Source organism: Eumetopias jubatus, unplaced genomic scaffold (assembly GCF_037043125.1).
Source record: "Eumetopias jubatus isolate StellerSeaLion01/CBP00866 unplaced genomic scaffold, mEumJub1_p1.0 scaffold_11, whole genome shotgun sequence".
NCBI lineage: Eukaryota > Metazoa > Chordata > Mammalia > Carnivora > Otariidae > Eumetopias > Eumetopias jubatus.
In genome coordinates this window covers 2,051,254-2,065,916 of record NW_028274817.1, presented here as the reverse complement: position 1 = coordinate 2,065,916, position 14,663 = coordinate 2,051,254, and the positions used below count along the sequence as shown (strand labels likewise).

At 37.2% G+C, this 14,663-nt stretch overlaps 1 protein-coding gene across 1 annotated transcript in view; it reads left to right on the top strand.

The window, feature by feature from the left end:
* The window catches only part of PASD1 (PAS domain containing repressor 1), a 93,561-nt gene that overhangs the window by 24,706 nt on the left and 54,192 nt on the right, over nucleotides 1–14,663 (top strand). Inside the window, exons 2-3 of the mRNA XM_028091963.2 lie at nucleotides 12,780–12,828; nucleotides 14,060–14,214. Of these exons, the coding sequence (XP_027947764.1) occupies nucleotides 12,800–12,828; nucleotides 14,060–14,214 (184 nt within the window). The 5' untranslated portion in view covers nucleotides 12,780–12,799. The remainder of the gene's footprint in view (nucleotides 1–12,779; nucleotides 12,829–14,059; nucleotides 14,215–14,663) is intronic.

Below are 14,663 nucleotides of genomic sequence, written 5' to 3'. Positions count from 1 at the left end.
CCTCAACTTCTTTGTAATCATCTAACCCACCCCCAGGGTGATCTTTATAAAATATCAATATCCATTATATCTTTACAAAATATCAGTTCGAGTCATAGCACCTCCAAGTGCTCCCATGTGACACTAGGGTAGACCAAATTCACACTTTGCCTCCCCTGATATTCAAAGCTCTTTGCTTCTGGCTCCAACCTACCTTCCTAAGCATTCTTGATTTCAATCGCACTGTGTTGCATGCTGAGCAGACCTGGCACTTTATTTTTGGTTTTGTCTTGCCTTTTTTATTGTGGTAGTAAAATACACATAACATGAAATTTACCATTTTAACCACGTGTTAAGCACGCGACTGAGGGGCATTTAGTGCATCCCACTGCTGTACAGCCATAGCTGCTCTCCATCCCCACAACTTTTTCATCATCCCAAACTGAAACTCCGTACCTGTTAAACAATATTGCTCCGTTTCTCCGCCCCCCAGCCCACTGTCTTACTTTCTGTTTCTTAGCACACTTTGCTATCCGTTATTTCAGTGAATCTTCACAACAGCCCAGTAAGGTGGTGCTATTATTATTCCCATTTCCTAGGTGAGGAAACTGGGCCCCAGAAAGGTCAGGTGACTTGCCCGGGTTCACATGCTAGGCAGCAGTAAAGCCTGTGCGCTGCCAGGATGTAGTGAGCACAGGGATCGAATGAACTGCTGAAATTTCAGAACTGGCAGGACCATGGAAATGCTTTATAGACGATCCAAAGATTTAGTTGGAATATGACTAAGATCAGGAATTTAATGAATTGCTGCTTTCTTTCAGGGACATGTTCAGTTTTTACTGCACCATATAGAAACTGGAAATATCCTGCTAGAATATTGAAGGATGTAAGAAACCTTTTGCTTCTTAGTATTGTCTCAGACTAAGAGAACATGCCATACAGAATTCCCAAAAGTGCAAAACCAGTAAGAGATGTACTTGTAGATCCGACTTTGTTTCTCTATCGATCTGGGTTTGCCTTCCTGCCTGCCTTCCTTCCTTCCTTCCTTCCTTCCTTCTTCCTTCCTTCCTTCCTTCCTTCTTCCTTCCTTCCTTCCTCCCTCCCTCCCTCCTTTCCTCCCTCCCTCTCCCTCTCTTTTTCTTTTTCTCTTTCTTTCTTTCTTTCTTTTTCTTTCTCTTTCTTTCTTTCTTTCTTTCTTTCTTTCTTTCTTTCTTTCTTTCTTTTTCTTTTTCTTCTTTCTTTCTTTTTTCTTTCCTTTTCTTTCTCCTGTTTGTCTTTTAGGAACAGAACAGAATTAGCAGGATGAGAGATGTTCAGCAACCTTTGGCTGTTCATCAGCACTTTTCCAGGTAGGACTCAGTGTTTTTTTAACTGATTCATCCACCAAACATTTATTCAGCATAGGTTTTCTGCCAGGAACAGTTTGGGGTGTGGGGAGTACAACACTGGACACAAATCACCTGACCCTGTCCTCAGAAGGGACCACAGAAGGTGCACAAAATGAACATCAGCTTTGGTCTAGGAAAGAGTGGACATTTTACTTGTGGAGGTATGTAGATAGGCTCATTTTCTTCAGTGCCCGTCTTCTGCACCACCTCATCCAGACCAAGGCCCATGCCTGTGCAGTGAAAGCTTGCTGAAAAAACTCAGGTTAGAGAAAAGAGAACCATCCTCTGGGGATAATGCAAAAGAATCAGAAAGCCTGATCCTGTTTCTGGATCTCTTTTGGGGCATGACTTTGCCACTCGCCATTTCCTGGTTTATACAGCATTGGACTTGGCACACATGTTACCTAATCCAGTCTAGGTTAATTTTCATTCTTAATTTTATCCATTGGAAAATCATATTCCCTTAAGATGAGTATCTGATGAAATAGAGTCTTACAAGATGTAATTTTTGAAGACAGTTTTGATTGAAAATAAACTGGAAAATTCCATGATTTGGTTGATTTATTTATGCCATACACATTTAACATCATTACTGTCTACATGAGAATTGTAAATATTTCATTCTTTCTCACTGTTTGAATATCTTTAATAAACCTTATATGAGTAAGAGATGATGACTTCATTCAAATTGATGAAGCATGCCATCATGCATTTCCCCCTATAAACTTAAGAAAAAATCCCCCAGAGTCACATTGAGATTTGAAAGACCACTTTCCTTTATGTGAGCAATTGTTTATAAAAAAAAAAAAGTGTGGGTACGTTTCTCTCTCTCTGTGCATAAAGGAAGAGTTGGTCCTTGATAATGCACAGCAAATTTTATAACTACAAATGTATGGCATGATTATCCTCCACAATGGCATTTTAAATACTTTGAGGTTTTTATTTTAAAATAAACAAATATTGTAACCAGAGTAATAGCCAAAGATGGATTCACCGTTACATTCTGCTTTTCTTCAGACCCAATCTGGTTTTCTTTAGAATTCCATATAAACGTTTTAAATGATGTTTACATGAGCCAAACACTTTCTGGCCATTATTGGTCTGTGAAGGCTGCAAGCGTTTCCTTCTCTCTGTCAGTCGGGCCAGGCTGACTGACAGATTGGTCGGGGTTGGGGCGGTGGGCAAACTGATCAGAGGAGCCCAGTTAGGGCGGCTGCTGAGCTAGGACTAAATCTGCTGACTGGCTCATTGAGCCCCCCAGTGACTGCCTGGGAGAGAGGGCAGTTGTTCCTTGGTTACAGAGCACTAGCTAGTTAACTTCAGCCTCTTCAGATGTGGCACAGTGAAGATGTGCTCTCTTTCTTGCTATATCTTTCTTTTTATGAAAGATATTTTTCATGACTGCATTTGGTTATCACCGGAAACTACTGGTGACATTTTCAACTGAATTCTCCCCAGTTATGCTAGAATCCGTGATTCGCCTGTTGTTCTTTCCATGGCACTTTTAGCAGCCCTGCTTTTCTCTCTCTTCGGATTTATTTCAGCCCCTTGACTGCTGTACTTTTTCTTGGTGAACCTTCCCTATCCCTGCCTCCAGCTTCTTAGTCAGTCTTTACATTAAGGCACAACTTCCAGGTACTTTTTCTGGCCAATATCCTTAGTGCCTCTTGTCTTCCTTGGTGCTCAGGAAAACTCCAGGCAAAGATCAATCTAATCATCTCCCTCGTCCATTCCTATATGTGGGCTCTTTGTTGCTCTGGAGAAGATCTTGCTTCTGTGCTGCTTAGTACCACTCTAGAGTCATGCTCTTCCACCACACGATCATGACGAGGACATACATTAGGTGGCAGAATAGCCCGACTCTTGTCTCTGGCCCGAGACGCCACTTAACTCATGCCATGTTAGATTTATCCAGCCGGTCCACTGCATGGTGATTGATCTCAGGGTTCTCTCATTCTTGTCACAGTGGCATCAAGAAACCTCTGTATCACCAGTTGTTTGCCCTCGATTCCCTCCCTGAGAAGAGTGCATCTTACTCACAGTCCCTTAGATTGTATACTGCTGCTAATATTAATATCTCTGATTAAAGCTACAGTGTATTGGGTGGCTACTATGTGCTAGACACAGTGCTAGCCACTTTTATGTCCATTAACTTAATTCTCACAGAAACTTTGGCATGTAGGTATTATAACTCAGACTTTACAGTTCAGGTAATTGAGACTCATAAAGATTAAGGAACTCACAAAGACCATACAACTCTAAAGGGATAGAGTTGGGATTTGAACCCAGGTCCAATTGATTCAAAGCCCAAACTCTTCACTGTTCAACACTGGCTTCCGTATTATTTTTGAGAGGTGTTTCTTAATTTCGAATGTTACACATATAATGAACTTAAGAAATGCAAAAAAACCCTCTGGAAAACAATAAAATAAAATAACTTAAATAAAGATAAAAATATGTTTAATCACATATTGTTCCATCAGCCAGAGACACTTCTGAATGTTTTCTTTCCCTAGTCCTGTTTCCTACACGGGATTTTATTTGTTCGTGTGTGTATCATGTTTAACATGATTGGGCTAATATAACATATACAATTTTATGACCTTCTTTTTCACCTATATGATAACAAATATTTTTTCATAATGCAGATTCTTCACAAACATGCTTTTCAGTGGCCTCTGCACTGATTAAAAAACACATGAAAAATCCACTGGGTAATGTCACAAATATGGAGACTTTCCATGAAATAAGAAATACAATCTCAGGGGGAAGGATAAAGGGAGCTCGACTCCTAGCGGTGGGCCAATATTAGTCTATTTCAAACTGAAGAATGCAACAAGTGTATAGACATTTTATGTGGAGCTTCATTAAAATTCAACTTTATAAATCCTCAAGCAGAACAAGCAAAGGTGGATGAATCTGAAATTGTGGAGAATTTGTTGGAAAGGTCACCCTCAGCCCTGAGATATGTGAGTAAATTCCTTGAATTACAAGGCTGTATGTCGTCTTCATTCCGACGTTTCTACTCCTCTAGGTTTGTGTCCAAAGAAAGTCATGATCTTGCTACTCTCTTGCCCCTCAGCCTTTTTTCTCCCCTCCACAGCTGCACGGTGCAATTAACCGTGAGCCTACCGGAGTCCTGAAATAGTTCTCAGGATGTGTTCACTTTGATTCTAATTCGGGATTAAGCCTTTAGTATCATTTAGTCCTGATCTGTTCCTACTGGGAGATGATGGCACATGTTTTCTGTGTGTCACACAGGCCCCAGATGTGGCCCCTGCAAAATGTTTCAAGATAAGGAATTTAATGAATTGACATAACTATAGCTTTATAATAAGCCTCAGTGTCTATTAGGACACATCCTTTTACACTGCTGTTGTTCTTCAGGATTATCGTGGATTTTTCTGACTCATTGCTCTCCATAGGAATTTTGTGATTAACTTCTGAAGTTATATAGAAAAGTAAATCTAAACAAATCTACTGGGTTTTGACCAGAATTACATTAATTAGTAGATTAATTGGGGAGATCTGATAGATTTATGATATCAGGACTTCTTGTCCAGGGATATGGCTTATCTTTCCATTTATTTAGATCTTCTTTTGTCTGCTTTAATAAAGACATTACTTTCTGTGTAATGTCTTAGCACACTTTTGTTAGATTAACTACCGAGCACTGTATAGTTTCTTTTTTTTAAGTAGGCTAATAGTTTTCAAAAATATTTTCATTATTGAAGTATAGTTGATATACAATGTTATATTCATTTCAGGTGCACAACATAGAGATTTGACATTTATATACATTATGAAATGCTCACCATGATAAGTGTAGTCCCCATCTGTCACCATACAAGGCTATTACATTGTATTATTGAGTACATTCCCTATGCTGCACTTTTCATCTCCGTGACTTCTTTATTTTGTAACTGGAAGTTTGTACCTCTTCATCCCCTTCACCTACTTTGCCCATCCCCCCACCCTCTCCCCTCTGGCAACCACCAGTTTCTTTTCTATATGAAGAAACCTATAAATTTATTTAAAAACATGAAAAAGTGATTTGTGTAATTACAGAGAGATAACTTTTTTTGGAAATATATAAGACCAAAAGTATGTATAGTGCAATTTTAATAAATTACAATCTGGTGATTGAAGTTTGTAAAATTAAAACATAATTTTCATAATCATTCAGTTATATTTGTCTAATTTCCTTTGTTTAAACGTTTTTCAGAGGTTTCTTGTTTGACCCACAAATTATTTAGAAGTATGTTATTTAATTTCCAAGTGTTCAGGGGTTTTCCAGATATTAGGATGTTTATTTATTATTGATGTCTAATTTAATTCTATTTTGATAAGACAACATAATCTGTATGATTTTAATGCTTTAAATTTACTGAAACTGGTTTTATGGTCCAGCATATTTTGAATCTTTAAAACAATTACATATAGAATGTAAAACGTCTCTGTTCTATAGTTGCTAGGCATCGTGTTCTGTAAACACACAGGCCAAGTTTGTTGGCAGAGTAGTAAGTCTGCAATACCCTTACTTATTTTCTGTTTACTTGCTCCATTGATTACTGGTAATGCTACGGTGAGCGCTGTGAATTGTGTAAGACTGTTGAATCACAGATCTGTACTTCTGAAACAAATAACGCAACATATATTAAGATAAAAGAAAAAGAAGAAGATAGCAGGAGAGGAAGAATGAAGGGGAGTAAGTCAGAGGGGGAGACGAACCAGGAGAGACGATGGACTCTGAAAAACAAACTGAGGTTTCTGGAGGGGAGGAGGGTAGGGGGATGGGTTAGCCTGGTGATGGGTATTAAAGAGGGCACATTCTGCATGGAGCACTGGGTGTTACGCACAAACAATGAATCATGGAACATTACACCAAAACAAATGATGTAATATATGGTGATTAACATAACAATAAAAAATTAAAAAGATAAAAAAAACCAAAAAAAAAACAAACTGAGGGTTCTAGAGGGGAGGAGGGTAGGGGGATGGGTTAGCCTGGTGATGGGTATTAAAGAGGGCACATTCTGCATGGAGCACTGGGTGTTATGAACAAACAATGAATCACGGAACACTACACCAAGACAAATGATGTAATATATGGTGATTAACATAACAATAAAAAATTTAAAAAATTTTTAAATAAAAAAAAAAAGAAGAGTTGAACTCACCAAATGAAATTGTGGGTTTATTTCTTCTTTCAGCTCTTACTTCATGTTGAAGCTTTGTAATTAAGTGTATACCTATTTAGGATTGTTATGTTTTCTTGATTCCTTTATCATTGTGAAACATCCCTCTTTTTCCTTAGTACTATGTTTTACCTGAAGTCTTCTTTGTCTGATATTAATTAGCCATTCAACCTTTATATCGTTAGGATTACATAGTATATATGTTTCTATTCTTTCACTTGTAACCTAGCTGTGTCTTTATAATTAAGGTATCTTGTAGACACTTGAATAGTTGACCCTTGAACAACACAAGTTTGAACTGCACAGGTCCACTTATATGTGGATTTTTAAATAAATACAGGACAGTACTGTAAATGTATGTTCTCTTCCTTATGATTTTCTCAATAATAACATTTCCTTTTCTCCAGCTTACTTTATTGTAAGAACGCAGTACATAATACATATAACATCCAAAATCTGTGTTAATCGACTGTTTATGTTATCAGTAAGGCTTCCACTCAACAGTAGGCTATTAGTAGTTAAGTTTTAGGGGAGTCAAAAGTTAAATGTGCATTTTCAACTATGTGGGGGGTGTCAGTGCCCTAACCCCTCACATCGTTCAAGGGTAGTTTGGCCTTCCTTTTCTTTTTCTTTTTTTTTAAGATTTTATTTATTTATTTGAGAGAGAGAGAGAGCGGGAGAGAGCATGAATGGGGAGGAGAAAGAGAAGCAAGCTTCCCACGAACAGGGAGCCTGATGTGGGGCTTGATCCCAGAATCCTGGGATCACGACCTGACCAGAAGACAGACGCTTAACCGACTGAGCCACACAGGTGCCCCTTGGCCTTACTTTTCTGTCCACTTTTAGCAGTTCCAGACTTAACATTTGTGTCCATTGACAGTTAATATAATTATTAATATGGTTAAATTTAAGTCTACCATCTTACTACATGTTTTCTGTTTGTCCCATTTGATCTTTGTTATCTTTGTCTTCTTTTTCTTCTTTCTTTTGAATTAAATGAGTATTTAATTAGTATGCCATTTTATCTTTTTTGATTTATAATTTATATCACATGTGTGTTTTATTTGTTGCTCTAGGCAGTTTATAGTATACACCTTTAACTTATTACTGTGTGCTGTGAACTCCTATTGTGCCACTTTATGTATAATGTAAGAACCTGACAACAGTACATTGTTATTGTCCACCCTCCTGTCGTTTGCGTTGTTATTATCATAGGTTTGACTTCTACACATATTATAAGCCCTACAGTCGTTTGTTTTTATTTCAGTTCTCTTGGACATAAAGAGGAAAAAAATTATTTCATATTTATCTACATATATATCATTGCCAGTGCTTTTCATGTCTTTATGTAAATCTGAGTTTCCATCTGATGTCATTTTCCTTTTACCTGAAGTACTTCCTTTAACATTTCTGGTAGTGGTAATGTACTGGCCTTGACTTCTTTCAGGTTTTGTTCATCTAAAGGTGTCCTTACCCTCAACTTCTCTGAAGGGTGTATTTTTGTTGGATATAGAATTCTAGCTTGATTCCAAACCCTTCCCCCAGCACTTTAAAGATGTTTCAGTTTCTTTTGGCTTGGGTTGTTTGATAAGAAGTCAGACAGAGGTCATTTTTTTTTCTCTTGTATTAAATGTGTTTATTTGTTTGCTTTTAAGATTTTCTTTTTATAATTGGTTTTCAGCAGTTTGTTTATTATATGCCTTAGTGCGTTTTCCATTGTGTTTATTTTCTTGGATTCATTGAGCTTCTTGAATATGAGTTTATATTTTTCATCCAGTATGGAAAAAATGGCCATTATTCAAATTATTTTGCCTCCCCTTTCTGGGAATCCAGTTACATTGCCTGATTTTATCCCACAGTGAGGCTCTGTGCATTTTCTCAGTCTTTTTTCTCCACTCTGCTGGATGAAACTCAGATCTGTCTTCCAGCCATGCATAAGCTATGATTGTTTAAAACGTTTTGAATTTACTGGGTTTGTTCTTTCCCTGGTAGTTGTTCCTTGATTGGTCGTGTAGAGTATCACCTTGCACAGGCACAGCCAAAGGTTCAAGGGACTCTGTATTCAGATTTCTGGAGTTTGTTTGTTTTGCCATAGCTTTTTTCTTTCTGGTATTCTGCTCCACAAATTCCAACCACCTTGGCTTTCCTGAAATCTTATTTCTGTCTCCTAATCTCAGTGAGACCACTGTACTCTGCTTGGGATTCTGCTTCACGAACCATGGTCTGAACGTACCTTTAGGTAGAAAGCTGGGATTATTGTAGTGTTTGTCTCATTTTTGCTCTTATCCCAGGGATCACAGGCATGTGCTGCCTGCTGTCCAATGTTTCCCAATAGGTATTTCCTCTAATTTGTCCAGTCTCTTAGTTGTTCATGGCAGGAGGCTATTCCATGGCCATAAGCAGTAGTCCCTATAAATTTCTGTTTTGATTGCATCTTCAAAAAATATTTTCTAAATGCTGGTATAAAGGAACAAAGTTAACTTTTATATATTAATCTGGTATATAGCAATCTTGCTGAAGTATTTTATTATTTTAGTAAATTGCAGAATCTCTTGGATTTTCTATGTAGATAATCATAGTGTTCATGAATGAGGACTTTTATTTTTCCTTTCCAAGAGCTATTGATTTTATTTCTTTTTCTTATCTTAATGCATTGGTTAGTACTTTTAGCACTATGTATTAAATGTTTTAGCAGCCAGTCTTATTTTTTTTTCCTGAATATAAAGAATTCCTCTAATGCTCTACCTTTGAGTATGATCTTTGTATGCTTTTGGTTGTTTCCCTTTATCAGGTTAAAGAAGCTCCTATCTCTACCTGGTCTGTTAAAAAAAGTATACATGTGTTTTGAATGATATCAAATGCATTTTCTGCATCTACTGAGATGATCACATTCTTTTTTTTTGTCTGATATATTGAATTATATTTTTTCTAATGTGAAATTATCTTAGTATTTCTAGAGTTAGCCTAAGTTTTTAAATACTCTCTTGGTTTGGGTTTGATAATTTTACTTAGGATTTTGCATCTGGATCATAAATAAAATTGGCTTGTAAAATTTTCCCTTTTGATGCTTCCTTTATCTGGTTTGGTATAAAGAATATACTAGGATTATAAAAAGAGTTGAGAGGTGAGAGACTTCTTTATCTGTTTTCTGGAATAATTTGCATGAAATATGATACACCTATTATTTAAATGTGTGGAAGTATCAGTCTCTGAATGCCTTGGGACTGTTTTGTTTAGATTAGGTTAGGTTGCTTTTCTGTGGATAGATTTTTAATTATTGCATTAATTTCTTTACATTTATATGATTGCTTCCAATTTTCTTTGTATTATTAAAGAGGTTTAATAGGTGAAAATACATTTTTCTAGGAAATATTTCATCTCTGTTTTCAAATTTATGGTCATAGAGCTGATCATACTACTTCTTACCATCTCAAATTCATATGTATGCACTTTCCATTCCAGAATATGTCTTCTCCTTTATTTCTTGATCTATCTGGTATAACAATATTTTATTTTATTGTTTTTTTTAATTAACAGATTTGTTTACCTGTTCTATTGTATCTTTTTTATCAAAGTGGTTTTCTCATCCTATCATTATTATTTCCTTGCATCTCCTTTATCTGGCTTTACTCTTATTTAATTTTTTTAAAGATTTTATTTACTCATTTGACAAAGAGACAGCGAGAGAGGGAACACAAGCAGGGGGAGTGGAAGAGGGAGAAGCAAGCTTCCCACCTAGCAGGGAGCCCGATGCAGGGCTCCATCCCAGGACCCTGAGATTATGACCCGAGCCGAAGGCGGACACCCAACGACTGAGCCACCCAGGCACCCCAGCTTTACTCTTATTTTTACAATTTGTTTTGTTGACTGCTTAGCTCATTTATTTTCATTTTTTTCTCATGAGTATTTAAGGGTCTAAATTCCTTGGTGTTGCTTTAGCTGAATTTTATAGGTTTTAATATATAGTATTTTACAGTCCTTCAGTTCTAAATATTTTCTGATTTTCAGAGCTATTTAGGAAATTTTGTTTTTGTTGTTGCTGTTGTCTTAAATATTCAGATCTACAGGGTTTTATGTTATCTTTTTGTTCTTGATTTCTAATTAAATGGCATTAGGACTGGAGCATATGGTTCTTTGGTAGTTGTTGATCTGTTTTATGGCCTAGAATGGCCTATTTGTGTTTCATGCTCTGAAATTCCACTATGATGTTTCAAATGTGGTTTTATTTTAATTTATCCAGATTGGGTCACATTTTCCATTCTGGGAAAATTTTAGCCATTATTTCTTTACTGCCTTTCTCTAATTCTTGCTATTCTCTTCATCTGGAACTCCTATTAGAACTATATTAGGCTTTCCCATTCTGTTATGCATGTTTCATAATCTCTTGTTTCTTATTTTCCACTTTACTATCTCTCTGTAGAGGCAATATGGTAAATTTCTTCATGTCTGTATTCCATTTATTAATTTTCTCATCTGTTTTTTAAATTTATTTTATTTTATTTTTTAAAAGATTTTATTTATTTATTTGAGAGAGAGAGACAGAGAGTGAGCACACAAGCTGGGGGAGCAGCAGGCAGAGGGAGAGGGAGAACCAGACTCCCCGCTGAGCAGGGAGCATGATGCAGGGCTGGATCCCAGGGTCCTGGAATTATGACCCAAGCCAAAGGCAGATGCTTAACTGACTGAGCCACCCAGGCGCCCCTATTTATTTATTTGAGAGAGAGAGAGATAAAGGGTGGGGAGGGTCAGAGGGAGAGAGAGAGAATCAGACTCCCTGCTGAGCATGGAGCCTGACCTCATGACCCCTGAGATCAGGACCTGAGCCAAAAGCAAGAGTCACCCTCAACTGACTGAGCCACCAGGTGCCCCTCATCTGGTTTTTGTTAATACATGCTTAATCCATCCTTTTGAAATTAATTCCATTGAATATGTTTTTATTTATAGAATTTCACTTTTGTTGTTTTTCATGTCTACCTGGTTTTTCTCATGTTTTCAGTTCCATCTATTTTGTTTTTCATATTTCTAAACACAATTATTTTATAATGGCTTTTAGATCTTTTAATTATTTCAAGTTCTTGGAGGTCTCATACTGCTGGGGTGGTGCTGGTGTGTGTGTGTCCTATATGGTGGATTGTTTCCTTACATAACTTTCTAATTCTGGATGGTGAGCCCGTCTTCAGCATTACCTTACCTGTGGAAATTCTGTGGAACTTGTCTTTAGAGAGTATCTCTCCAGAATGGGTTTGTCTTTGCATCCCTTAGAGCCCTATTCAGTCTAATAGCACCCTTTTTTTCCTACCCAGAGAACATGCTGAGATAGCCAAACTTCCTTGTTTTCTTCCTTTGTGTCAGGAGGGCTTTTTAAATGAAACCAAAGCCTCCGGGAGTCTTGCCTATATGTAGGGAAGAGGTGGTGGGTTTTAGTTTCAATGCTTTGCTTGGATTTTCTGTCACCAAAGAGGGCCTTAATATCCGAGGTCCTTTGTTGCATAGCTTTGCTTCCTGGTCCTCACAACAGCACTGGTTGGGGTACTAACCAGCTTTGGTTTTCAGCATCTTCTCAGTGTTGTACCCCTAAGCTCTCCCTTACTTTCTTGAGAGCTTTTGAAGGATGTTTGTTATGTTTTAGCTGCTTCTTATTTAACAGACATGTATTTGAACGTCATTGACTTCTATGACCTTGAGGTAATGTGTGAGTCTAATTATACAATTCAAAGCAGAGGACTTTGGTGATTTTAGGGCCATTTTTTATATGCCCAGGATTTCTGTGATAGCAATAAATGCAGATTTTGTCTATTGTGGCATGGTATTGTGTATAGATATGAAACTTTTAACCCACATCTGTCTTTGTTTCAAGTGTTCTTCAAGTTAGTGGATGTTAAAGGAATTTTAAGGGTATGGAATTAAACGTACAGATACTTTTGGATTAAGTTGTGTAACTTCACAGAATGTTTTTGTAACTTTTTCAAATATATTCATTTGTAATGCTATTGTGACTAAATTTATTGGGGATCAGACAACAAAGCAAGTCTTCAACATCTACATAACGTATGAGAGGGTTTTTGGTACTTAATGAAATTCTGTCTTTAAAAGAAGTAGGCATTCCTTAAGGGAAAGGTGCTATGCAATTGAGAATTCTGATTAGTCTTATTGCTTTATTGTGATTCATCATAGACTGACTTCTTAGTAAAATGTTGTTCCACTTTGATTTTAGAATTGTTACATCACTGAATAATGGATGAGGCTGACAGAGAAGAGAAAAGGTATGAATTCATAACTCACTGATATTGCTGTCAAAGCCCTCTCCCCTGTCTTCTGTCTTCTGTTCCTGTTTCACGTCTTTGCAAACTCCTACTTCCTTGGGGAAGCCTGACTCAGGGAAATTTGGTCTCTCCAGTGGGTTTTCGATAACCCCTGGCCCCAAGTCTATTATAATACTTAGTGCATTACCTATGTACCTGACAACCTCCCTCATCAAACTGTGTCTTCCATGACTTACACAGTGGCTGCCAGGAGCTGACACTAAATAATTGCTTTACACTCCCTGGTAGGTTTAGAAGCTTGTTTTGGGGCCATGGTTTGCCTGGAGCTTAAAATCGTGTATGTTTGAAAAGATAAATTACCTTATTTTTCCAGTTCAAGCATCTAAAGTAAATTACTGAATGGGAAGAAATCAGAGAGGGAGACAAACCACAAGAAATCCTTAACTCTGGGAAACAATCTGAGGTTTGCTGAAGGGGAGGTGCATTGGGGGGATGGGGTAACTGGGTGATGGGCATTAAAGAGGGCACAGGATTGATGAGCACTGGGTGTTATACACAACTGATGAATTATTGAACACTATATCTGAAACTGACAATGTACAAATATTGGCTAATTGACTTTAAATTAAAAAATATGTTAGTTTAAAAAAATAAATTCCAGTGCACTGATCAAAAAGTTTTTGTCCAAATTTTTCGGCATGATCTGTTTTTCAAAGTTAAAAAAAAAGATTTCAATTAGCCTTTTATTGTTCAGCCTTCTCTCTGAGATGGAGCAATGGCTTTGCAAGAGCCTCTTGAGTAATTATATATCATATAGAAAGAATTTTCTTTAATCAGAAGTACTCTTGTAAAAGCAGGTAAGAATATATGGTGGAACAAAGATCCACCAGTAAATTCAAGTTAATTTGGATTTAACTTATTTTATATAATTCTTAGGTTACTGTGCCAGACACTGTGCTGGGCTTTGCGCTGGAAGACACTGAGACAGATGTGGTCCCTACCCTCGAGGACCTCCCAGTCTAAGGGAGATGAGATTGGTTTTCATTACCTCATTTTAATATTGGCAGTTATTATTGTCCTGTGAATGATCAAGGATCTGGGTTTTCGCTCAAAAGTTGACATTAACAATTCCCTTTCTCTCTTCTTATTTCTTCTCCATCCATTGTTTCATCATCTGGATTCCTAGACCTACCCTTACCATTAACAATGCTGATTGTTTTTTGTCACTTAGGGATGTACCTAATATATCTGAAAATAAAAAGAAGGACCGGTTTAATGCCTTCTTTAAGGAACTGCGTGCCATGCTGCAAACTCATGGTTATCCTGTGAAGGGAGACAGATCTAAAACAGCGCAGGACACTACCACCCCTTCACAGAAGAAGGAAGGTTTGATCTGGGCACCCCAACTCATCCTTATAGCTTTTTGATTAGCCATGTTGAAAATTGGTTGCGGGTGGGACAGCTGGGAGGGATTAATGAAGAGAGGGTCTCCTGAAGCCCCTTCTAATACACAGATACGTAGTTTCTCTCTCTTCATAGTTTGTTTATAGCCAATGCTGAAAATGTTGTTAAGGTTCATGTAAAAGTGGAACAAGGAAATGAGAATTAATAGAAGTATACTGGGCAAGAATAATGCAAATTTCTGTATCTTAGGCACTTGAAGCATATGGTAAATGTTGCTAAGGGAAACGTGGCCCTGAGGGTGTAAAATAGTACCTATAATATTTAAGTAGACTTAATTCAAAACATCTGAACAGGTTATACCCATATGCATATAATCATGCTGTAAAAATCTGTTACTTAAAAAAATATTTTCTTGACCCCATGATGCTTCT